The 25,482-nt window shown below is 40.3% G+C and overlaps 1 protein-coding gene across 3 annotated transcripts; it reads right to left on the bottom strand.

Moving 5' to 3' along the window:
- Window positions 1-342: 342 nt before the first annotated feature.
- Window positions 343-24,625, bottom strand: znf1035 (zinc finger protein 1035). Of its 3 annotated transcripts, XM_079469655.1 has the most exons (5): window positions 24,164-24,625; window positions 23,517-23,588; window positions 17,342-17,526; window positions 9,099-9,143; window positions 343-9,024 (listed from the first exon to the last, which is right to left on the bottom strand). In XM_079469655.1, the coding sequence occupies exon 5, from the start codon at window positions 8,911-8,913 to the stop codon at window positions 1,123-1,125; it is 7,791 nt and encodes a 2,596-aa protein (XP_079325781.1). In that variant the 5' UTR covers window positions 8,914-9,024; window positions 9,099-9,143; window positions 17,342-17,526; window positions 23,517-23,588; window positions 24,164-24,625; the 3' UTR covers window positions 343-1,122. The 3 variants fall into 3 exon arrangements, with proteins under 3 accessions (XP_079325781.1, XP_079325779.1, XP_079325780.1); XM_079469653.1 differs by lacking the exon at window positions 9,099-9,143 and having other exon boundaries at window positions 24,164-24,605; XM_079469654.1 differs by lacking the exons at window positions 9,099-9,143; window positions 17,342-17,526 and having other exon boundaries at window positions 24,164-24,592.
- Window positions 24,626-25,482: the final 857 nt, after the last annotated feature.

Raw genomic sequence — 25,482 nt, forward strand, 5'->3', positions numbered from 1 at the left:
TACATTTCTTTTTCTCCCATAATAATAAATTTTTATAGAAATTGATTTGCAGGAAAAGGTTTTTGACCATTCTCTATTATGATAAAATATTGCCTAGACAATGTTTTCTAATTTTTCTACAATGTTTCATGTTTAAATGAATAGAAGCATGGCATGCACGACGCAGTAAAAACCTTCTCAAAGCATATAAGACTCATTCCTGTAATGTAACACTTTCTAATGCAAAGTCAATTCATTTATTTTGATACACTTCCTTACTGAATCCCAGTGTGAGTGGGTACAAAATATGGTCCATGGAATGTTAATCTTAATTATAACAAAATATAAGGAATTGCTCTTACATCAAAGTTAAGGAATTTATTTGCTTGTTAAACAAATATGAAACATTGCTATATAATACAAAAGAAAAATGAACATAAGCTTTTCATAGCAATATACAAGCACTAATGTTGTTTTAAACTCAAAAGCAAACAATTGTAACATATTGCAAGGACCTTGTGAAAAGTGTTCTGGAGAAAAGCAAAGAATAGTTCTCAATAAAAATTTGAATTCTGAATTCTTTAACATTACAGTTGGAACTCAAAACGGTATTCATATCAGATGGATGTATAATGATAAAACATTTGATCGCAAATGTATGCAAGCACACACGGCTAGTAAAAAATTACTTTGAAATATGAATTGCCTCTAAATATAAAGGTTTTTCAAGGCCGTTTAAAACACACATCAGGTACATGTAACATAGCCCAAAAATATATAAACAATGAAACATTATGCAAGGTTTTATTTATAATCTTATCGTGGTGCATATTTGAACTCTTAAAGTACCATATTCATGCAAATATACCTAGAGTATCATACATCATGTAGATTGCATAAGTTCAATATACAACTCAGTCAGAGTACTGTACAAACAGAACAAAAAGTGACCGTTCACAGAACTATAGAAACATTAACAGGCTGATGAAGAACGAGGGTAAAACACCAATAGTGGATAAAAGCAGTTTGGCCTTAATAAAAGAACAATGAAATACAGTATGTCTGCCATAAATATCGTTCACAAAATTGAATGATTTTGAAAAACCTGCACTGCAGGACATTAAGTCATTAATAACCTGCCCTTTATTCAGTTAGTGGGCTTTGAAAGGGAAAATGGGTTGAAGGTTGGGGCTGTAGAGATTCTGTAGGAACAACATGAGTCCTCTGATGTTCCTCCAAAAGGTTCAGAAAAGCAAAGGCTTTGTCACACTCCGTGCATTCATAGACAACTTGGCCTACGTGGGTTTCCTGGTGCTTTGTTAGCTGAGAAAACATGCTAAAGGATTTACAGCACATATCACAACGGTACTCCTCACTTTCTTTATTCAAAGTGAGATGTCCATGTTTCCGCTGATGTTTGTTAAGTTCTTTAGCTGTAAAGTAGGATTTGTTGCAGATTGAGCACTTGTGTTGTCGGTTTGTGTCATGCATTTTGCGATGACATAGTAAAGTGGTTTCCGTTTTAAAGGATTCTGGGCATGCATTACACTGGTAAGGCCGTTCGTTGTGTATTTGTTGGTGCTGCGCGAGGTACCGTTTCTTTGTGAAGCTTTTCCCACAAACCAGGCATTTGAAAGGACGTTCGGGATGTTCAGTTTTCTGGTGCTCTGCTAAACAACTATTAGAGGAGAACCGTTTTTGACAAATAGTGCACTTAATGAAGTCTTCCCCAACGTCAACCTCCTCCTCTTCATCATCAACAGTTTCGAATCGTGTCTCAGAACGTTGCTTTTTAAGGGAGGGGATCGATGACTTGTTTGAAAACGGTAATTTGCGATTGCGACACTGGTGTTTGCGGAACGCATCACTACCAAGAAAACTGTCACCGCATTCAGTGCATTCATACTGGGTAGCAGCAGTCAAATGGCATGTTTCATGCTCCTCTAGGTCTTCTTTTGAGGGAAACGTCGTATTACAGACAGTGCACAGATGAGAATGAACTGAGAGGTGATTTGCTAAATCCATAGCTTGGTAGAAACTCTCAGGACATATGGGGCACTGGTAAATTTTGTCAAGCTTTGCAAATCCAGCTTGAATGACCTTTTCACTGCCCGAAACATTTGTGCCTTCAGATGACTCCTTATCCACATGACTTCGTATATGAGTAAGATAATGGTGGTGGTGACTGAAACTCATACTGCAACGCTTACACTGATAAGAACGTCGGGCCGACAACTGATGACTAAGCTGATGCTTTTTTAGATGAGAACCATGTAAGAAATACTTGTTACATTCTGGACACGAGTATGGTCTGTCTTTTGCTGGACTGCATCCATGTTCAGAGAGCTGCTCTGGGTCTGGAAATCTCACTTGACAAATTCCACAGCGATACTTGTACTGCTCAACATTACTAGAAAGGTTTCTACTAGACACAGCTGAAGACATCTGCATTGTTTGAGGTTCACCGGGTGGAATCAAAGGAGGAAGGTCCGCCTCTTGCTCAGAATGCATTTTGCGATGTTCGGCCCGGCTTGTTTTGCAGGAAAAGGTTTCGTCACAGAGATCACATGGAAAATTTTCATCACGGTGCGTGACCATGTGCTCGGCTAGTTCTACTGATCGAGTGAAGCTCAGGTGACACTTTGTGCATCGGTGAGGTGTATTTCTGATGTGAGACTGCTTGTGTTTACGCAGGGCAAAGAGAGAGACGAACCCTTTGCCACACATCTGACACTGAAACTCCGATTTGTGGCTTCGCTGATGCTGTTGCAGGTTTACCAACTGAAAAAAGCATTTACCACATTCCTCACACTCAAAAGGTTTTTCACCAAGATGGCATCGTTGGTGATCCTCAAGTTTCTCTGATGTTAAGAATGTTTTACCGCAAACATGGCAAGGAAAGTAAGGTGCTGAATCAGAGTCATTTTCGCTGTCGCCATCCTCAAAATTCTGGTTGGATTCTTCCTTATCGGACTCTTGATAACCAGATGATTCCTTATCAGGAATTGTTTTGACGAAATCCGCTTGATGTTTCGTTCTGCAGTGCTTCACATATGACTTTTTCACTGTATAGACTTTGTCACATGGCTCACACTTGTACAATTCAGGTTGTGCTTTCACACTAGATTCTTTTGAATTAGGTGGCTCCTTGACTGAATGAACAAGTTTTTGGTGAATGGTCATGGCTCTAGTAGTCCAAAACCTCAAAGAACATATGTTACAGACAAAGGGACGACTGGGGTCATGAAAGACTTTATGGAGGTCCAAATCAGCAGGGCATCGGAAATTCTTTGAACATCTTGGACAGCTATGTGTTTTTTTGTTCTCATGTTGGGTTTTCAGATGCCTCTGCAATACACCTGCTTGTCCAAAAACTTTACTACAAATATGGCAACGGTGCACATCCCCTGATCGACGCTCTTGATCCTCTCGACCGTGTTCCTCCAAATGACTGATGAGTCTAAGTCCATCTGTAAAACTCTGATCGCACTCGGAACACTGATACTTGTGAAGAGCCATGTCGCCTTTTTCGGAACAATTTTCTTGATCTTTACATGAGAACTTAGTCTGCAGCACTCCAGTTCCTGTTGTATTAGAACCCTTATTAAACACTAAAACGGTGTCAGCTGAAGTGGAGTCTAATTCCCCTGCACTTTCCGTGGTAGTCTCATTTTGTTTAATGACAATTTTGTGACCAGAACATCTTTTCCTGTGCTTCTCCATTGTCTTTTTGCTCCAAAAACCAACGTTACATTTTTTGCAAGAAAGTGGGTAAACTCCAGTATGAATGCGCATGTGCATACCCAGTCCAGCTTTGTTGGAGAACCGCATTTGGCAATGCAAGCATTTAAGAGGTTTGTCGAGGACCTTGACTGAATTCTTAAGTTGCTCTTTGCCAGGTAGCTGACTGCTACTTGGTTGGCTCTGTCCATGTCCTTCATCACCTGATTCATGCTTGACCATTTGCATGGGACCTAATTCCTGCAGCGGTATCTCTTGATTAGATCTGTGCTTTGTTAAAAAATGTTGCTGAAGCTGTGAGAACAACAAAAACCGGTCGCTACAGTTAGCACAGGAGAAACCTTTTATCTTTGCTGGGATGTCCTTTTTGGCCTTTTCAGATGAGCCTGGTGATTTTGAGCTAACAATACAGGTGTTTTGGTGTATAATTAATGATTCCTGGGTAAACAGGTCACCACACTTGTCACATAGAACTTTAACTTGTTTGTCTGCCTTTGCACTGCATTTAACCAAGTGTCGTTTCAAGTAGTCTCTTCTAATAAAATGTTCCCCACAGTTGGCACAGCCATAGGGTTTCTCCCCTGTATGAAGACGTGTATGTACGGTCAGTTGTCCAAGCTGCTTAAAGCGGCGGGGACAATGTTTGCATTGGTATTTGAATTTATTCATGTAGTGCACCTGTATACGTTGCAGAAGTTTAGATGTTTCTCTGCATGGTTGGTCTTGGACATTGTTCTTGGGTGGCTGCACACTCTCTGTCGAAACCCTCTTGCATTTGACCATTAGGTTATGTCTTGCTAAAGACTTTTTGGAACTGTACGTTTGGCCGCATCGCTTGCAGGGAAAAGGTTTGTTGGTTATATGTCGCATGGACATATGACGCTTCAAGTCACTCGAGGTGGACAACTGTTTTGAGCAAATTTTGCACTGCAACTCGTTCTCCTGCTGAATTTCCTTTTGGTCGTTTGTATCCATACTGTCTACACTGATTTTTTCAACTCGCACCTCAAGTCGACGCTTTCCTTTGCAGTGATTTTGGTGCAGTTTTAAATGATCATAGCGTGAGAAACCACCTTCACAGGTCTTGCACCGATATGGCTTGACCTCTCTATGGGTGAGGATGTGGCGCCGTAGATATCTTGGCCTTGAAAATGATTTCGTGCAGAATTTGCACTTTAATTCGCCACATTTTTCTCCTGGGACCTCCTTGAAGTCGCTCTCGCTTTTTACTTCAGCAAACATAAACTTGGTGTTTCCTGATCCACTTAAATTTTCCAGTGTTTGTTCCTTGGACAGGGCATCACAAAAAGCCTCATGCTGCAAGCAGCGCTGCTGATCTTTGAATTTCTCTCCACAATGCATGCATGAAAATTGTTTTTCCCTTGAATGGACAGAAAGATGTCTCAGGAGGTAACTTCTATACCTAAAGAATTTAAAGCATTGTGGACACTGCTGCTTAATTTTGACATTTAATTTGTTTTCTTTCAGCAAGTTACCCCGGCAGTGTTTTTCATGGCCATTCCTGTAGTTTTGCCTGATGAAAGTTCTCCCACATTTTCGGCAAGCTGGATACTCTTTGCCTTGGCAGAAACTTGTGTGATCTTTAAGTTTTCTTTTTCTGAAATACTTCCCACACATCGGACAAGGGAAAACTGTGTTTGCTAAGTGGGCCCTTTCATGGCCTTTCAAATTGTTGGAAAATCGAAATGACTGTGGGCAGTATGAGCAATTATAGGGTTTGCTGGCCTTGTCTGATGCAGTGTCTTCATCCTGTCCTTGCTTAGCATTTGACTTCGGCAAAACAGGCAATTGTGGCACCCCTGTACACTTATCCTGATGCACTTTGGCAGCTTCATGTCTATGGAAGTGCTTTCCGCATTTTCCACATGGAAATGGCTTTTCACCGGTGTGAAGACGGATGTGGCGAACCAGCCCAGTTCGATTTGAAAAAGGACGTTTGCAGAACTGACATTTGGACGCACAACGTTCAGGCTTGTGGGTTAAACAATGCTTGCTAAGTGCCTTTGAATCAGCAAAGGATTTTTGGCAGACAGCACATTGGAACTCCTCTTTATACATTTTTTCCAAATGTTCAGTTGTAGGTTTGTCCTGCAGGGGTTTGCGTTTTCTCTCGTGCACAACCACATGTCGCAGAAGAAACACAGGAAACTTGAACTGCATTGGGCATTCAGGACACTTAAGTGTGCCTTTTTCTGGATGGGACTGTCTATGTTTTAACCAATCTCCAATTGATTGGAGAACTTCCTGACAGACTGAACACTGTATTTTCCGCTTATGTACATTTTTATGAGCAATCAAGTGTGCATGCCTCGCAAAATTTTTACCACAGTCCAAACAGCGAAAAGGTCTGTTTCCTTTATGAATTTGTAAGTGCTTATTCAATATGAGAAGCGATGTGAAGACTCTCCCACAAAAGCGACAAGTGATAGGAGCATTTTTGTTGTTGTCAGAAGATTCTGTGCTTGAACTTTTCAAATCAACAGCTTTATTATTGTATTTATTCCCCTTTTTGTTGTTTGCAAGCAATTTATGCTTTGCAAGATGGGTGTAGTAACCAGACTTGCTGCTATATGTTGCTGGACAAAAATGGCATTTGTAACGTGCCATTTTTTGAATGGGTTGAGTTGACGGCAAGCCTTCGTCCTTGTCGTTGGTTGTGTTCTCCTCAAGTTTTACTTTCATTTTCCCTTTGGCTGTATACAGTTTAAGCTTAACGCAGGAGTTCTTAATGTGTCTGTTGCGGTTACCGGATATGGTAAATTTTTCCTTACACAAAGGGCACCAATACTTCTCACCGATTTTTCCATAGCCTTTATGCATGTATTCCTTGAGACAATGTTCACGTAAATGACGAGCTCGATTGTAGAAGTACTTGAACATATGGGAACAGATGGGGCATTTGAACTTGGCTGGAAGATTGCTATCAGTATCTGATGATTTTTTTGATGGGACAATACTTTGAGGGCATGCCTCTCTTTTATGCTTTGTAAGATTCCAGGAATATTTGAAATCTTTTTCACAGTTCTCACATTTGAAGGGCTTTACTTCTGAATGCGACATAAGATGTGATTTCAATTGTGCTCGGAGTCTAAAACTTTTCCCACATATGTGACAATCAATTTTACTTGGTGACTCTAGTTGCTTGGATACATCTACAAGTTTCACATAACAATCACGGAGTTCTATATTGGAGCCACCTGTGTCAAAGGTCAAGTCTGCTGTTTTGACAGCTGATTCAGAGTGGTTTTCCGTCTGTAAAGAAGGATCCAGAATCAACGGTAGACAGTTGTTTTTCCTTTTGTGGCCATGACATTTTTGAAAACTAGGAAAGAATAAACCACAACACTCACATCTATACTGTGTGACAACTCTGTGCCTTTGCTCATGTTCCTCATGATACGGTTGTCGAAAAAAGGGTTTCCCACAGTATCTACATAGGAACCTAATTCTTCCCTCTGTGAGCCCTTTGGGGTATAAAGGTGAGGAGTTTGAATGATCCATCGGTTTTAATTTCTCACAGAAGTGCCCTTCTATAGTGTAACCAGAAAAAGAACACTCACAAGTGGTACAATATTGAACCTTGTCCAAAGAATGTACATGATGGCAGTGCTCAATCAGCTCATCTAATGTTTGTGTGGACTCTTGGCATGCAAAACAATGATAATTATGTCCCTCACAAGCCCTCTGTTCAGTTGTTTTAAGGAGTACAACAGGCTGCAGTTTTCTCTTTTGTGTCTTGAAAGAGGTCTTGGATGTCTGGTAAGGACCGAGTACAGGTGGATCTTTTAGTCTGTCAGCTTCTACACCCATCTGATCACTGTTAGATTGAAAGACAGATTTGAGAACAGGTGGTTCAGTGTCATTAAGCAGATCGTCTTGAGGGATCTGGGTCACATTCTTAACAGGCAAAATACCGGTTTCATCAGATTTGTCTACTTGTTCCAGGCGTTCCTCAATGTTCTGGTCTAAGCTTTTCAAACCAAAACAAGATTCAAGGAATCCAAAACTGCTCCGCTCAACCACTTGTTCATCATTGGAAGTAAAGCATTTCTGTTTATCCAACTGACGTGGCGTTTCATAAGCAGACAAGTCAAATGTACATCCAACTTCAGGTTTTGAGATGTTTTCAGGCTCTGTTTTTTCTCCTTCCAACTGGAAGCCACCTAATGAATCTTCTCCATTGGTAGATATATCAAGTGTCTCCTTCAGTGATGAGTTTTCAAAATCTAATTTATTTTGGTCGAAGTGGAAGCCATCTTTTGAATCTGTGGTTGAGCATTTATTTTCATCCCCACTTGAAGTAGATGAGGCATCACTGATTGTGTTATTCAAGGTGCAAGTGAGAACTTCTTGAGAGCTACCAAGATCTTCACAAATCATCATGGGTTGATCCACAGAACATCCAGATTCAAGAACATAATTTGTTTGGCCTTCCACACCATTTAAATCTCCCACGCTTTTAACTTCTGAAAACTGATCATCCACATTTGTGGAAAGCGATCCATTTCTCCATTCACTTCCCTCAGTGTTTTCCTTTTCTTTGCGCTCAACAATGGCCATTGGAGTTGCACTCTCAGTGTCTTGCTGTTGATTTGTTTCATTGATATTTGCTTCATCAGCACCACTCCAGACATCAGAATTGGAAAAAGGCAAGTTACTTGAATGTTGTTCTCCATCCTCTGATGATTGTAAAGGCTGGTCGCCACCCATATTAACTTGGACTGTAGAATTTAAATTACAATCAAGAGTTGACTCCATTTCAGAGCAGCTGCTTACATCTGAATAATGACTGTCATTTGTCAAAGCAGGTTTTAATACTACATTGTCAGAATGTGCTTCCAACATAGCCTCAACTTCTCCTGCGTTAAGCAAGTGACATGGTGTCATGCTACTTTCTCCTGGGTTAAGCAAGTGACATGGTGTCATACTACCGTTACATTCTCTTTTATCCCATGTCTTGTCTTGTTTAATGTCAGTTGAATTTATTACTCCTTGCCAGGATGATTCAAAGCATGTTTCCTGCAGTGAATTCGTCTCTGTGTTCAAATCATTTATGTCAGCTTCGTCAATGTCTTGCAAGTTCATCATGTCTGCAAGGTTCTCTTTTTCAATTAGCTCTTCAATATCATGAGCAAAGCTCTCAGATTCCATTTCAATTTCGTTATTTTCCATAGTTCCTCTAGAAGTTCAGGCTAGGTTATATGGAATCTGAGCTTGATAGAGGGCATTCCATCATTGAGTCATCCTGGTGTTCTTTAAGAGGTCCGAGGATTAGTTCTCACTCTGAAAGACAAATGTTCATGGAATTACCACAAAAAGCATTTGATAATTTTTAAATACAAAAGTTAAATACTTACTGCACTACATATCAAAGAGAACATTATAGATGATTTCCCCAAGAACTGCATAGAGGAAAATTTATTTCAAACAATTACATTTGACAATATAATTGCTATTGATAGTTTACTTGCTTCTGGAGAACAAATGTTATATTTAAAAATAAATGTATAAACATTGGTAGAAAAACAGAACCTGACAAAACGAATAGCAAACCCACTACTTTTCCAATTCTTTATGAGAACATTGAAGAATCATCCATAGTAGGGATGCTCATTTCCGTTAATTTCCCTAACTAAGAACCGACAAAAATTAACCATTAACTGATAAGATTTTAAAAGTAAATTGGAATTAAACGCAAAACATTAAAATAAATCAGCAGCATAACAAGTAGATCAACAACAGCACCTGCATTCACACATCAATAATTTAACGAACCTGTAGTGTTTATTATAATTAAACAGATTTTTATTTATAAAATAATATAAATCCAAAGCATTAAAATAACAGACAAGAAAATAACGAATTATGACAAAACAAAAACAGAATAACCGGCAGAGTTGATAAGTTCTTTCATCAAATACAATTAGCAGGCCTACCTCAATACAAAGCGTGGCTAGATTTTATTTAATAAAGTACAACGCTTTTTCGTGTTTTGGGGACAGTGTGGAGCCTGTGGACAATTAGATCCGCAGCAAAGAACACCCTTTCAGATGGTACGGACGCCTCGGGAAGCACTTTTGAATGGCTTTCAACCAGCCAGGATTAATATCCAAAGAGCACAAATGTGTCTTAGCTGAACAGATATATCCGATCTGCTATACCCAAGCAAAATACAAAAATTTATAGGGCTGTATCTAGTGATTCTTTTAGTAATTGAGAATTCAAACAATTATTACATCGATTAATCGAGTATTCGTATTTGGTGTTATTGCTCTTTCTCTCATACTGGTCACTGAAAGTTCAACATGGCAACTCATGGCAAAGAACTCTCTGAGGATCTTTAAAAAATAATTGTTGCCCTGAAATTGAGCTGCAGCACTATGGCCAAGACCATACAGCGGTTTAACAGGACAAGGTCCACTCAGAACATGCCTCGCCATGGTTGACCAAAGTCGTCGAGTGCACATGCTTAGCATCATATCCAGGGGTTGTCTTTGGGAAATCGGCGTATGAGTGCTGCCAGCATTGTTGCAGAGGATGACCTTACCATGTCCAGAAAATACAAATCACATAACCCCAACCCTTCACTGGCTACCCGTTAAGTATCGTATTGACTTTAAAGTTCACGTAATTAAGTATAAAGCCTTAAACCTAACAGAGCTTCTATCACCCTGCAACCCATCACACTCTCTAAGATCTCAAAACTCAGGACTTTTGATAACACCTAGAATAACTAAATCCACCAAAGGGGGTCAAGCTTTCTCATATGTAGCACCTAAACTCTGGAATCAGACGCACTTGCCCAATTTAAATCTAGATTAAAGACACATCTTTTCAGCCAAGCATTTACTTTAATGCAAAATAAACGACCAGGAGACGGGATTTATTAAATATTATTTACTAGAAGAATTGAACTTCTTATATAAAACACCATGTAGTGCGTTTTACCTTTTTTGTGTTAAGGTTTCTATTTTACCCTGTAAAGCTGCGTTGGAACAATGCACATTGTGAAAAGTGCTATATAAATAAAATTGGGGTGGGGTCAGCCTGTCAGTGCTCAGACCATATGGAACACATGGCTGTCATCCCAGAAGAAAGCCTCTTCTAAAGATGATGCAAAAGAAAGCCGGCAAACAGTTGTCTGAAGACAAGCAGACTAAGGACATAGATTACTGGAATCATTACCTGTGGTCTGATGAGACAAAGATTAAACGTATATGGTTCAGATGGTGTTAAGCGTGTGTGGTGGCATCCAGGTGAGGACGCGTCTTGCCTAGACTCAAAGCATGGTGGTTGAAGTGTCATGGTTGAGGGCAAAATGGGCTGCATGAGGGCTGACGGCACTAGAGAGCTACAGTTCATTGAGTGAACCATGAATGCAAACAAGTACTGTGACATACTGAAGCAGAGCATGAACCCCTCTCTTCGGAGATTTGGCCGCAGGGCAGTATTCCAACATGACAACGACCCCAAACAGATTCAAGTCACTAATGCTTGCCTACAACCCATCAAGAGCCCTAGGTTCAGGCCTTCTCAAAAGGGGAATACAATTGCTTTCCCGCACATTCTCCCTCACAACTCCTTCCAGGTGGAACATTCTAACTCCAAAAAAACTAACCCCTTTCTCTCAACAGGTATTGATCTAACTTTTGTTGAAACTAGTAGCTTTGTATTAGCACCAACTGTATTATTGCTCCTGTATGAAATATCGCTTTAATGAACTTTCTGTACGTCGCTTTGGATAAAAGCATCTGCTAAATGACTAAATGTAAATACACCTCCAAGGCGACCACTGCCTTGCTAAAGAAGCTAAGGGGAAAGGTGATAGACTGGCAAAGCATATCTCCAGACCTAAACCCTATTGGGCATCTGTGGGGCATCCTCAAACGGAAGGTGGATGAGTGCAAGATCTCTAACATTCACTCATCACGGGTTGATGACATCACAGAGCTGGTGTAAGAGGACTCTAAGGGCAACCTGTGAAGCTCTGGGGAACTTCATGCCCAACAGATTTAAAGCTGTGCTGGAAAATAATTTTGGCCACGCCAAATATTGATCACTTTGTGCCCAATTTGGACATTTTCACTTAGGGGAGTACTCACTTTTGTTGCCAGCGGTTTAGACATTAATGATGGTTTGTGGAGTTATTTTGAGGGGACAGCAAATTACACTTATACATGCTGTACACTCACCACCTTACATTGACGAAATTACATTTTGCTACAGTGTTGTCACATGAAAAGATATAATTAATATTTACTAAAATGTGAGGGGTAAACTTGCTTCTGTGAGATAGTGTACGTTTAAAACAATAAACTTGAGTAAGGCTGCCAGTGAAGCATTCTGTTTGGTGAGGCATTTTACTATCGATTAACAGTTAAACAGTCAATTTGAACATCCCTGATCCACAGGGCAGGCTGCAACAATTTGAGCCCTTGGAATTAGTCAAATTAATATCCGTATGTAACAGGAATAACCTGAAGCAACATTTTTTGTAGCACACTTTCTTCCCTATGCAACAACTACTCATTTGAATACCACGCTGTCAATGTTACTTCTCCTACTCTGCTCAGTATTGTCATAGTTTACCGCCCCCAGGTCCTCTGCAAAACTTAATTGAAGAATTAGATGTTCTGCTCTCATCATTTCCGGAGGGTGGTGGCCCTCTCGTAGTCTTTGGGGACTTTAATATCCACATGGACAAACCTTATGCTTTGGACTTCCACACTCACTGCCTCGTTTGACCTTGCACGCCTCGCCACAGCCGGTACTCTCAGATCAGGAAACCAGCTTGATCTCATCTACACCCGTAACTGCACCACGGACAACATTAAAATCACACCTCTTCACATTTCTGACCACTTTCTTCATCACTTTCAACATGTTCCTCCCTACATGCATTACGCAAACACCACCACCTGTTTATTTTAGACGGAACCGTCGCTCTCTCTCCCCTAGCACCCTCTCTGCTAAAGTGTTATCCTCTCTTCCCTCCAACTTTGCATCTCTAGATGCTGACACTGCCACTGACACCTTATGCTCTACACTTACATCCTGTCTAGATAATCTCTGTCCTCCAGACCAGCTCGTGCCCCCCCCTCCTGCCCCTGGCTGTATGACATCCTCCATGAACAACGGAGTACACTCAGGGCTGCTGAAAGTAAATGGCCCAAGAGTCTTGCTGATCTAGAGGACTACCAATCTCTTTCGCCCCACTGTCTGACACTGAAGTCACCCGACTTCTCTCTCTCCACCCCACCACCTGTCTGCTTGACCCAATCCCCTCCCATCTCCTTCAGGCCACATCCACCACACTCACACACATCAACACCTCTCTGCTCACCGGCACTTTTCCATCCATATTCAAACAGGCCCAGGTCACGCCCCTACTCAAGAAACCCACGTTGGACCCTACTATTACCGACAGTTACAGACCTGTCTCTCTCCTCCCTTTTATTGCGAAAACTAGCAGTATTCAACTAAGTTTCCTCATACCTCTCCTAGAACAAGCTATTGGATGACAAGCAGTCTGGCTTCAAAACAAACCACTCCACTGAGACTGCACTGCTATCAGTCACAGAAGCACTGCGGCTAGCCAAGGCGGAATCCAAATCCTCGGTCCTGATTCTGCTAGACCTATCTGCAGCGTTTCTTCTGGTAGACCTATCTCTACTCATGATCAATCACCAGATACTGCTAGCAACCCTGTCATCCTTGTCCAGGCCCTGGTAATCTCAAGGTTGGACTACTGCAAAGCTCTCCTTGCTGGTCTTCCTGCAAAGGCTATCAAACCACTTCAGCAGGTTCAAAACGCAGCAGCACGCCTCATCTTCCAACAGCCCAAAAGGGCTCATATGACAGCCCTTTTCATCTGTCTCCACTGGCTACCGGTTGAAGCCCAGATCAGATTCAAGTCACTGATGTTTGCATACAGGAGTATCACTGGATCTGCGCTGGCATGCTCTCACCCTAAAACACCCCATCAAGAACCCTGCGTTCAGCAAATGAGCGGCGCCTTGTAATTCCTTCTCATAAGGGCACTAAATGCCTTTCCCTCTAAATCTCCTTCACAACTCCTTCCTGGTGGAACATTCTTCCCAATGGGGTCCGGTCAACCACATCTCTCACAACTAGGGATGCACCAATACCAAGCTCATGTACTAGTAAAAATCCCCGATACCAAAGACCGATACCTCACATGACGTAATTGACAGAACTTTCCAGTGCACACAGAGACACCTGCCGTAGCAGACACAATGTCATAGTGTGTTCACACCTAAATCGCGCTATTCGTGTAACATTTTGAGTTTACTCGCTTCATTCGCGCGTGGAACTCGTGTCATGGGAGGGGCTTCTGGCAGGCGGCTCCAGTCTGGTTGCGAAATGGCGTACATGGATTTTGTTGAGCAGGTAGCTGCGCATTATGTGCTATAGAAGGCTGAAGATAGACGTAGACTCGTTCGGCACCGTGTCTGGGTCCATCAGATCCTTCAGAGGCGCAGTCCTTTATTGTTGTTTCAGATTTCTGCCTCCCCTCGCTATGTCATAATCACATCACTACTAGAGCAAGCTCCTGATTGGTTAACGCGGTGCAAATTTTCGCCAAAGTTCAGATTTTTCAACTTGCGCGAAAAACGCGAACGCTCAATTTGCGCCGCCTCATTCGCGTGAAAAGCACCGCAAGTTGGTCTATCATGTCTTTGCATTAACTTAACATGTAATTCACTCTCTCTTAACGCTTCATTAGCGCTTAGCAGTGTGGAAATATTTCAAAATCAATGATGACGACCCACGCATGGCAATCTACATGCTTATGTCCTTGGTTTTGCCCTTTGGAGGTTATTGGACACTGTGAATTTTGGGCTTTGAATATTTTTGAAGCACATAACATTTATTTATTTTTTTCATAATATGAGTTGTTAACAAATAAAGATGCTGATATGTTCATTAGTCTCATTGTGTTGTTCTTAGAACATCTTAGAAGCGTCGGTATCGGCGAGTACCAGGGAAAAAGTATCGGTACTCGTACTCGATCCTTAAAAAGTAGTATCGGTGCATCCCTACTCACAACCTTCAAAAAACACAACGTAACTTTGTATAAGCACCTATTGCACTATTGCTGTTTTTATGACATATCGCTTATTGCTTCCCGAACTATTTGTAAATTGCTTTGGATAAACGCGTCTGCTAAATGATTACATTTAAATGTAAAAAGACGTAAATCATTAAGGGTGAATTTGACCATTTCTCCCTGCAGTCCGGTCACCCCATCTATATTAATGGGTTGATTGTACAGAATATTTTAGGTTATGCCATTTGATCTTTATTGGATTTAGGTCCAGATTTGGTAATTCCAAAAAGAAATAATCCTTTCTAACCTGATTAACTCCTGCAAACCCCAAAATAAAGTTGTTTAAAGCAATAAAGAACAAACAAATAATGAATAAGAGTTTCTCTTTTAATGTGTGTGATTGTTAAATAATACATTTAATGATTTTCAAATATTTTTCTATACGCTAAACACGGTTTCAAAGCCACACAGTTTACGATGTTTTAGTGAGTTTATATTCGGCAAGTTGACATGGGGGATCACCACCCGATCTACTGAGACACGTCGCAGCCTCATGATGACAGAAATCACTTCTTACACATTAAAAATAGTTGCGTTTGCATGAGTTTGGTGTGCACCGGGTTGCTGCTTTTGACACAGAACTAAATAGATAAATACACACTGGCGCAAACAAATGTCTCATGTGTGTTTCAGGTTAAATAACTAGTTTCTTAATGTGACAACTAAAAACCAACAGACGGGACTATTTCTCAATATACGTGATGTGTGGAACAAGGGGTGAAAATGCTGTGCGGTGAAACAAAGCGGGACGGGTTGGCCCTAAGTCTAACATAATATTATTTTATATTTACTTACTCATTACTTATTGTTACTATACATAAAATATGAACTATTACTACGGATGGCTGAATTTCATGAAACTGATTCGAGTTCTGACAAATGTGCCTCTTTTCGAAGGCTACCTGAGGACGATGGCTCCTCTGACTGTCTCTGTATTCCTCCACTGGCCTCCCTGCTTTGTCTTTGGTTGATATTAATCAATGCTTCATTTAGACAAATAAGAATATTCGAAACTTATGCCTGAAAAAAAATGTGCTGGCCCACAAGACTGTTTAACGAGGCGCTGTGAATGGACTCGCTGCGGCTAGCCTAATGCGGTTGCTATATTGTTAATGTGAAGTAATCACCTTAGGCGTCATGATCAGATTAGGTTTTATTTTCAATTTAACTATTATTTTTATATTTTGTTACACTTATTGATAACATATGCCATTTAAAAATGGAAATCATTTTGCGACCCCGCCCTCCCCAATTTGGAGAAAAAACTATTTTATGTGCTTGTCACAAACTGTCAAAGCACAAATTTCAGTCAGTTCTGTCAGGTATGTCACGTGAGGTTTCGGTCTTTGGCGTCGGTGTATCTTTACGATTATGTGTTAAGAGTACATGAGCTTGGTATCGGGCCCGTTACGGATACTGGTATTGGTGCATCCATAAATTGCCATCCTTAAGATTTCAGCTCCAACCCCAAAAAAACCCAGTTGAAGCAGCTAGTCAACATTGGGTTGCTTTATATTTACAGACCGGGGCAGGGTATTTTTAAAACAACACAGCAAAAACCACCACAATAAGAGAGACGTAGGCAAGTCAGCAAATTTCCTGCAGTTCTTCGTTGCCCAGTAATAAAGCACTTTTTATGTACACTATTACAACTAATCAAAGACCTTTAAAACCTTACCCTTTCACAAGAGTAGAAACATTTGGAACTGTTCCTGACAGGGCACTGGTTATTGCTTATGCCATACATCTGGCTCACAAGATCTCGTCAAAACATCATATCCCCAGAATTACCTATAAAAACGACTGCCCGCTGGCAGAACAACAATCTAAGGAAACTTGTTTTTTATTTTATTTTACTTAAATAGCACATGAACGAAAACAAATCAGCCACAACTGAGAGCTTAAGTGAAAAACATTGATTATGTTGTGACAATGGTACCTATATATATATATATAATAGTTAGTAAGAAAACAGTCAGTTCTTGAACTCTGTATATTGGAAGCCAAAAACAGGGGAATTGGAAAGGTCTGAGTGACCAGGGCATAAGTCAAATACTATTGACAAGATATCTGGTGGCAGAGCCTCTCCAAAACAGCAAGTCTTGGGGTGGTTCTTTGATTGCAGTGTTTAGTGCCTACCAAAAGTGGTGCAGGAAAGGACAAAGAGGGAACCAATATAATAGTCATAGCAGCCAAAGGCTCATTGATGCAAAGAGTAACCCATCAAGTCCAATCACACACAAGCGCTAATGGAACTCAAACTGCATGACTTTGTGCTGCCTATGTAGAAAGTAGAGCTGATGATTAATCGTAGGGGTTGTGTAGCCACAGGCTGGTAAAAGTGTGAATGAAGACAAAAGAGCAGCTACAATGGGCATTTGGGTGTCAGAACTGGACCATGGAGAAATAGCACAATACATTTCACATCACTTTTTCTTGGAGGATGGCCAGGACATGTGCATGGTTTACCTGGGTTAAAGATGGCCGAAGGGTGCACCACAGAAAGATGGCAGGTTGGCAGAGACAGTGTTATCCTCAGGACAATGTTCTGTTGGGAGACCCTGATATGTGGACAAACCTAAAGATTCTTGTAGACCATGTACACCTCTTCATGGCAGTGGTGTCCCCTGAAAGTAGTGGCCTCAATCAGAGCCCTGTCAGTTTGTAAAAAATGAATGGTTTGAGAAACATGACAAATATCTCAGTCTGACCAACAAACCCAGACCAATCAACTCTGGACAAACAAATCTGATCCATGGCCCAACTTCACAAGTTGGAGGACTTAAATGAACTGCTATTATTTTGATGCCAGATATCACTAAAAACAGAGAAGACGACTTGAAGCATGCACATTAACCTAGTATTAGGGATGCACAGATACCACTTTTTAAGGATCGAGTACGAGTACTGATATTTTTTCCCTGGTACTCGCCAATACCTATGCCTGTTGTAAAAAATGTTTTTGTGTGGCAATTTTCTAACAACAACACAGTGAGACTAATGAACATATCAGCATCTTTATTTTTAACAACTTCAACTCATTATGAAAAACTAAATCATTCTTATGTGCTTATCACAAATTTTCAAAGCCCAAATTTCAGTGTCCAATAACCTCCAAAGGGCAAAACCAAGGACATAAGCGTGCAGATGCCATGCCTGGGTCGTCATCATTGATTTTGAAATATTTCCACACTGCTAATAGTGTTCACCAAACGCGGTAAATCGCGCTATTCGCATGTAGTTGGACGCATGAACATTTTGGGTTTACTCGCTTCATTCGCGAGTGAAATTCGCATCATGGGAGGGGCTTCTGGCTGGCGGCTCCCTTCTAATTGTGAAATGGCCGACATGGATTTCGTTGAGAGGATAGCTGCGCATAATATGCTATGGCAGGCTGAAGATAGACAGACTCGTTCAGCGCCGTGTCTGGGTCCATCAGATCCTTCGGAGGCGCAGTCCTTCATTGTTGTTTCAGATTTCTGCCTCCGCTCGGTATGTCATAATCACATCACTACTAGAGCAGGCTCCTGAATTTTCGGTAAAGCTCAGATTTTTCAACTCACGCGAACGCTCAATTTGCGCGATTCGCGTCACCTCATTTGCGTCTTTGCATTGACTTAACATGTAAATCACTTGCCCTTAACGCTTCATTCGCGCTTTGTGTGAACACACTATGAGGCTGACGTGTCTGCTGCGGCTAGTGTCTCTGTGTGCATTGGAACGTTCTGTCAGTTACGTCAAGTGAGGTATCGGTCTTTGGTATCGGGGAATTTTTACGAGAACATGAGCTTGGCAACGGGCCCTAGTATGTGGTGCCTCGTTGTTGCTGTTCTGTGACACAGTGGTGTCTGACTAGGGTGGAGATGTGGGGTAATGATATCATAGCATAAAAATATAGACGGTTTAGATCAAGCAATATATCATGCATTGTGATCGTGAGACATGTATCTCATATCGAAACGTATCGTGAGGTACCCTTTGATTCTCACACCTAGTGTTGAGAATTTGCTATAAATAAAATCTATGCAGATTAAATGTGCGAACATATTTGATCATAGATCATCATCTTAAATCGCTTTGGATAAAAGCGTCTGCTAAATTACTAAATGTAAAAATAGAGTGTGCGTATTCAAAAATCCTCTTTGACGTGGAGTAGTGCTTAGCTCCACGTAAGGTTCTGTGCAGATGCATGCACTTTTGTTTGAGTGAGTGCTGCAGGTTTTTGAAACTATAAGCCATTCTTTGCCTTTGTAAAAGGTTTGGACCTTGCCAGGTTAATGACATTTATTAGACATTTTTTACAAGGCGGAGATCTGAAACTGTTCAGCTACATACAATTTGAACAGCATTTATAATTAATAGATTTCTAAAAGTGGCATATGCATATTTTCAGTGTGTAAGTTAGTTGGGTGAATCACATGTACACACTAAAAAAAGATTGTAAAAAACATTATAAATGTGGCCCCAGGACAATTAACCTTTTCACAAGCACTGGTGCTTCCAACTTAATTAGGAGTATTAGGAATACCATGGTCCATCTGAATACTCAACGTTCACCTTTTCACAATTACACCTTTAAAGGGGCGATGAATTAAGACATACATTTTAACCCGAGCTTTTGTTATATAAGAGGTAGACGTTTTCAAGCGCACATCCTTTACAGATCCCTAGACTGTAACCAAAAAGCACGCAAATGCGATTGTTTATTTATAACGTGCGTGGTAAAATTTCACAGGGTCGCATTGGTGTGCTTAAAACTAATTTTTGTCCCACTTAATTTTTTTACATATAATGTGACTTATATGGTGAATGACGTCCTTGTGAAAGAGCTTGTGCACTCCCTCTGTCTCCACATTCCCTTGTGCTTTTTGAAAAGTGACATGTTTAATTTGTGTCAGATTAGTTCATAGACAATATATAACTTGAATATAAAACTAAATAATAACATCTGGCTCACTGTGTTAAAGCGCAAATATGAAGTGGTCTATAACAGACTATTTTAAACGACGATTCATCAACTGAGGTCATTATGCAAGATCATTATGATTACCATTAAAAACATGACCTGGTTATTCCGCTGCACCCCGGTAGCAATGAATTCATGAAATTGTTTACAGAGAAAATCTAAAACATACAATACAAAATAGTGGAAACTCAACTTCCAAGTCTGTCCTATGAATTAGTACCAACCATTGCCCAAAAGAAAGGCTATAGTGTTTTTCACCTATAAAACAGGAAGATTTAATTCTATTTATTGCAACATCTAAACCTACAACTTATTTTTTAGACCCCATACCACCTAAATTATTAAAAGAGTTCCTACCCGTTGCAATTGAGCCCATTTATAACATTATCAACTCGTCAATTAATCTAGGCCATCTCCCAGGAAACTTTAAGATGGCCGTCATTAAGCCTTCTATCAAGAAACCAAATTTAGACCCCAATGAATTGATTTCAAATCTACCGTACCTGTCAAAAATACTAGAAAAAGTAGTCTCCACGCAGTTATGCTCTCTATTACAAAATGGTGACGTGCACAAAAATTATATTTTTTGCTTTAGACTGCATCATTGTACTGAATCTGCACTTGTTAAAATTACAAACGACCAGCTCAAAACATCAGAAAAAAGTAACATGTCACTCCTAGTACTGCTTGACCTCAGTGCTGCCTTCGATACTGTGGACCATAACATACTTCCAGATCGCTTACACAATTATACCGGTATTGTGGGACAGACACTATAATGGTTCAGATCTTACTAATCAGACAGACAATTTGTCCATTTAAATGGGGAATCATCAAATCTAACAAGTCATTTATGGATTACCTCAGGGATCGGTTTTAGGACCCTTGCTATTCTCCATATACATGCTGACCATTGGAAACATTATTAGAATTTGGCTTTCATGTCTTTGGCCCGAAAAGTAATATTTCTGAGTATAACCTGCAAGTTGAAGGCTGTACTGTCACTCCAACAAATACAGTAAAAGATCTAGGCTTTATATTAGACAACAACCTGTCATTTCGCATCTCAAATGTCACAAAAACAGTTTTCTTCCACCACCAAATTACGAAATATTCCATGTGTTGCTGAAGCAGAGAAGCTAATTCATGCATTTGTGACCTCAAGACTTGACTACTGTAATGCGCTACTTAGTGGTTGTCCTGCATCATCAATAAACAAACTACAGTTAGTATAGAATGCAGCCGCCAGAGTTCTAACCAGGTCCAGAAAATACGATCACATAACCCCAATGTTATCAACCCTTCACTAGCTACCCGTTAAGTATCATAAAAAACATTAAACGGTTTAGTCCCTTCCTAGATAACAGAGCTTATATCACACTATAACCAATCACGCTCTCAAAGATCTCAAAACTCAGGATTTTTATAACACCTAGAATAACTAAATTCACCAAAGTTGAGCGTTCTCAGACGTGCTCTTGGATCAGGGTCAGCTATGTCCTGGTGGTAAGAGCGTTGGGCTTGTGATCAGTGCCAGCAGGTCATGACTGAAGTGCCCTTGAGCAAGGCACCTTACCCCGATTGCTCTGCAGTAATGTGCCACTGTAGAAAACGACTTGTAAGTCACTTTGGATAAAAGCGTCTGCCAAATGAATAAATGTAATGTAAATCTAGATTAAAGACACATCTTTTCGGCCAAGCATTCACTTAATGCCACTTCATTCACTTAAATAAACCACTGGGAGACTGCATTTATTAGATATTAACTAGAGTAATTTACCTTGTTCTATAAACCCCAAGTACTGTGCTGTGTTTGACCTTTTTTGTGTTTTCCAGTTTTCCTCCTGTAAAGCTGCTTTGCAACAATGCACATTGTGAAAAGCGCTATATGAATTAAATTGAATAGAAAAAAGGGTGCGACCAAATTGTAAGTTGGTGCGACCAACTGCGAAAGTGGGTCAAATGAGCGGCAATAAACTTGCGGTTAATAAGATCGCTAAAAACTGTGCAGTGCCTGGTTGCGGAAGAACACAGTCGCTGCATAACCTTCCTTTGGATTCCGACATTAGGAATGCATGGATAAAGTTTATTTTAAAGACCTTCTAGCTCTGGATTTGCAGAGAGACTAAAATTAAAAAGCAGTGTTGTGCAGTCAATATTGGATCCGACAGGAACGGCACAGTTATCTTATAGGAGTAAAACATTTGTACTATGCATCACTTTTGCTTTGTTGGAGATCGCTGGAAATGTGCTGATGATGTTTAACCTAACGTAACATGTCTCACCCAGTTCACAGAAGGTTTCCAACTAAGTTTACTACTCCAATCATAGCAGTGGGCATTTACTTCCAAGTCTTCAATGAGTTGCCCATAAAACAGACCGTTTGTCGAGCTGGCATCAAAACCCGGGAAGAAAATAGCCTATTACTTATTGATCTTTGATGTTTTCGAATGTAAAAACCACACGAACTTCGTAAGTAGACCTCAAACAACAGAATAAAATAATAAAAACGGCCAGTTCAGGACACCTTCAATACATGAGTGTGATGTTTGCTGTGTTTTACATAGTCACAACAGCACAATATTTTTTAATAACAAAAAGCTTATATTGTATTTGTGAGGGGAAATGATCGTATCAGTGTTTCAACTCACTGACCGAACATTAATTTCTCAACATTGTCTTCAGAAAGGCTATATATTATAAGCAGATCCTGTTTTATGCTGCACGTGAAGGAAACACGATTGCTTTCCTGAAGAGATCTGCTCGTAAATCCATAAAAAATAACGTAATTCGAACTTGCAATTGCTACACTTGAAATACAGTCAGCTGCTGTTCAGCCGTGCGAGAACGGCCAAACACATCTGTCTAGCGTGTGTTATGTTTGAATTTGTGATCGGCAAGCAATCAGAGGGGTGGGGCCCACGGGGGGCCAGTGCCCTATGGCCCCAACCCTGGATACTCCACTGCCAGCTAACCAATGCTGTTGCCTTGACAAACGTAATGTTAATATAAGGAACACTTGCTTACAACTCAATCATTTTCCCTCAAAAATATTGTTTCACTCAAAAGACATACACTGGAGTGATTCAGATTACGTTTACGCTAAATGCATGTGCTTCAACATACTGGGTCCCATACAAGTTAATGTCATTATAATATATAAAATGATTATTTGACTTTCTTCAGCTGAACACAGTCACATCTATGTATGTATATACATATGAATGTAAGATAATGCATTTCCCAGTGTAATAATCCTTTAATTTACAACGTTACTTTGTGGTTCACAAGAAGCCATGTTGTTCTGGCATGTAAATAAAGGTTTGCAAGACACTCATGTGATGCTCAAGATAGAAGACAGGAGAATGTGCGTGTAATCAGAGAATGTACCTAAATAAAATGAACTGAACACACTCTTAATTTTGTGGCCATCATTTTGTAAAGTCTTTTTTTAAAGCATATTGACAATGTGCAACAATTCTTTATCTTATTAACATCGAGTGAACCTTTCATTTTGTTTTATCTAAACTGCATTTACTTACTCCGAAGCACATTTCATCTTTTCAAAAGGGACTTCATTATTTTGGCAGGAATACATTTCAAGCCCTTGTTGTTTGATCTGGGGCACATGCTGATTTGATAAAGATTTAAGAACCACCAGGTTTAAAAAAAACTTACCCTAAAACGTGAGTGCACGGTCCACAAACAAACTCAGTCTTGTCACCATGATGTTTTCCTGTTGGTCATTCTCTGTGTAAGGAGACAGACAGGCATCACAACCAAAATAGTAACAGCAATATACATTTTTGTTTACTGATTCAGAGAAAACGTATATATGTTATATATGGAGTTTGTTATAACACCTTTAGAGAATATACAAAATACGTGTACAATTAAAACCAGAGTTAATAGCAGCATCCATTTTCACCAACTCCCTCCTGACAGGCATGGAGTGACAAACCGGTGTCTCTGTTCAAATGATGCAAGTTTCACTACCTTCAAAAATCAGTGACTCGTCAATAAGTTAATGATTGTGTCAGGTTGTATAAACCATCTAAAACATCTGTGCCTATGATTAAAACTTGAATAGTTTTAATTTCAGTGTCATTCGATTGTTTATACAATGCTCAGATGGTAACAGTAGGAGAAACGCGCGATGCTAGGCTGGTTGGTAACATGGAAGTCCAGCGTCACAACACAAAACGGGCTGCATGCTGGAGCCTAGAGCGCAAGCACACAGACAAGAACTAGCAATGGGAAAGTAACTACACACATCGTCGTTCTAATCTGAGATTCAAGTATATATCGAAAGCATATTCCATTACCCCAAAACTGCGTGGAAACACAATGTGTACTTCAGTCTCCTCCGGAGCTTATTCTCCCCTCTGAACGCCCCGTTTTCATCGTCGTGGTTGGCTTCCTGCTGCTGCAGCCTTCCTTTGTGAGGTTGCACGTCTTCCCGTCGCGCAACGCGCACGTTAAGTATTCCCGACCGCTCAATCCAAGTCAAAGACACGCGAAGATTATACTTGTATGAAAAAACACGGATGATTTAACGCTAGTTTGCACTAGCCGTACATTTAGCCAACAATGTGACTCAACCCGGGATATTTTGTGACACCCGACATCATGAACCAATGAGAACAAGGGAATGAAAGGAAGATCCGCCTCCAGTTCTACGGGGCCTCCATTTCAACGTCTGCAGTGTGGAAACAGTTCTCGGCGCGTGGTAGGTATGAAACGTATCATAAAATGGCCTCCTTGATTGTGGGAGGGGCTTGTTAGCTAGTCCGTGGACCGACCTACGCCGTGCCTTAAAAGCTGTTTCAGGTCCCAGACATGTAGTTCACACTTTTTGTCAAAGGCATGAAGCAAGCAGGTCATTCGGTCCAACAATGTTCATAATTAAGCAACAATGTGGGCAGTTATATGTGGTACAAGAAACGTGTGAGATTGGGAAAGGTATTTGAACAAAGCAAGAGATTATAATGTGGCTCCGCTGGCTTTTGGATCACCAAGTTAGAGCAAGTAACATAATGGTTGGTTTAATAACCCTAAGGGCTGTCCTAGCAAAGATATAGGCATGCCCAGCATGTATGCTTCTCTATGTAGCCTACATTGGGGAGTACTGCAGCCCCTGCTGTTCTCTTGCAGAATCTGCCTTGATGTTGAGATTATTTTCACCAGAACAGTCTACTCATTATCTCTAGCTAAGGGTTGATTATATGGATTTCCACATCCCCTCCTTTTATCAGAGATACCCTTTCAGAGGTAGCACAGGCACAATGCAACAAGTAAGCTGTCACTTATAGTGTAAGGGATCTGAAAAACTAGTGTTCTTCAAATATGACTTGACGTTCACTGTACATAACTAGAAATAAGACTTAATATGTATTTTTACAAAAACAAAATGGGAATTTAGACTCTCTTTTAAGTCAAAACATGGAAAGCTGCCAACAAATTTTGGAGAGTGTCATTTATATGTATAGCTGCTGAAAGTCCATGGTTGGATATTTGATATCCACATTGTTTCCTAGTTGTATTTTCTATGAGAAGTCTTCAAAGTTATTGCGTACCTCATCCAAAACAACAGAAATATTAGAAAGTCATGTGGAAAAATCTTAATAAACAAAGAATAACAATT

The sequence above is a fragment of the Barbatula barbatula genome (assembly GCF_947034865.1).
Source record: "Barbatula barbatula genome assembly, chromosome: 12".
Taxonomy (NCBI): domain Eukaryota; kingdom Metazoa; phylum Chordata; class Actinopteri; order Cypriniformes; family Nemacheilidae; genus Barbatula; species Barbatula barbatula.

Excerpts from the sequence above, each read along its gene's own strand:
- znf1035 (XM_079469655.1), bottom strand. The coding sequence starts at position 8,913 with ATGGAAAATAACGAAATTGAAATGGAATCTGAGAGCTTTGCTCATGAT.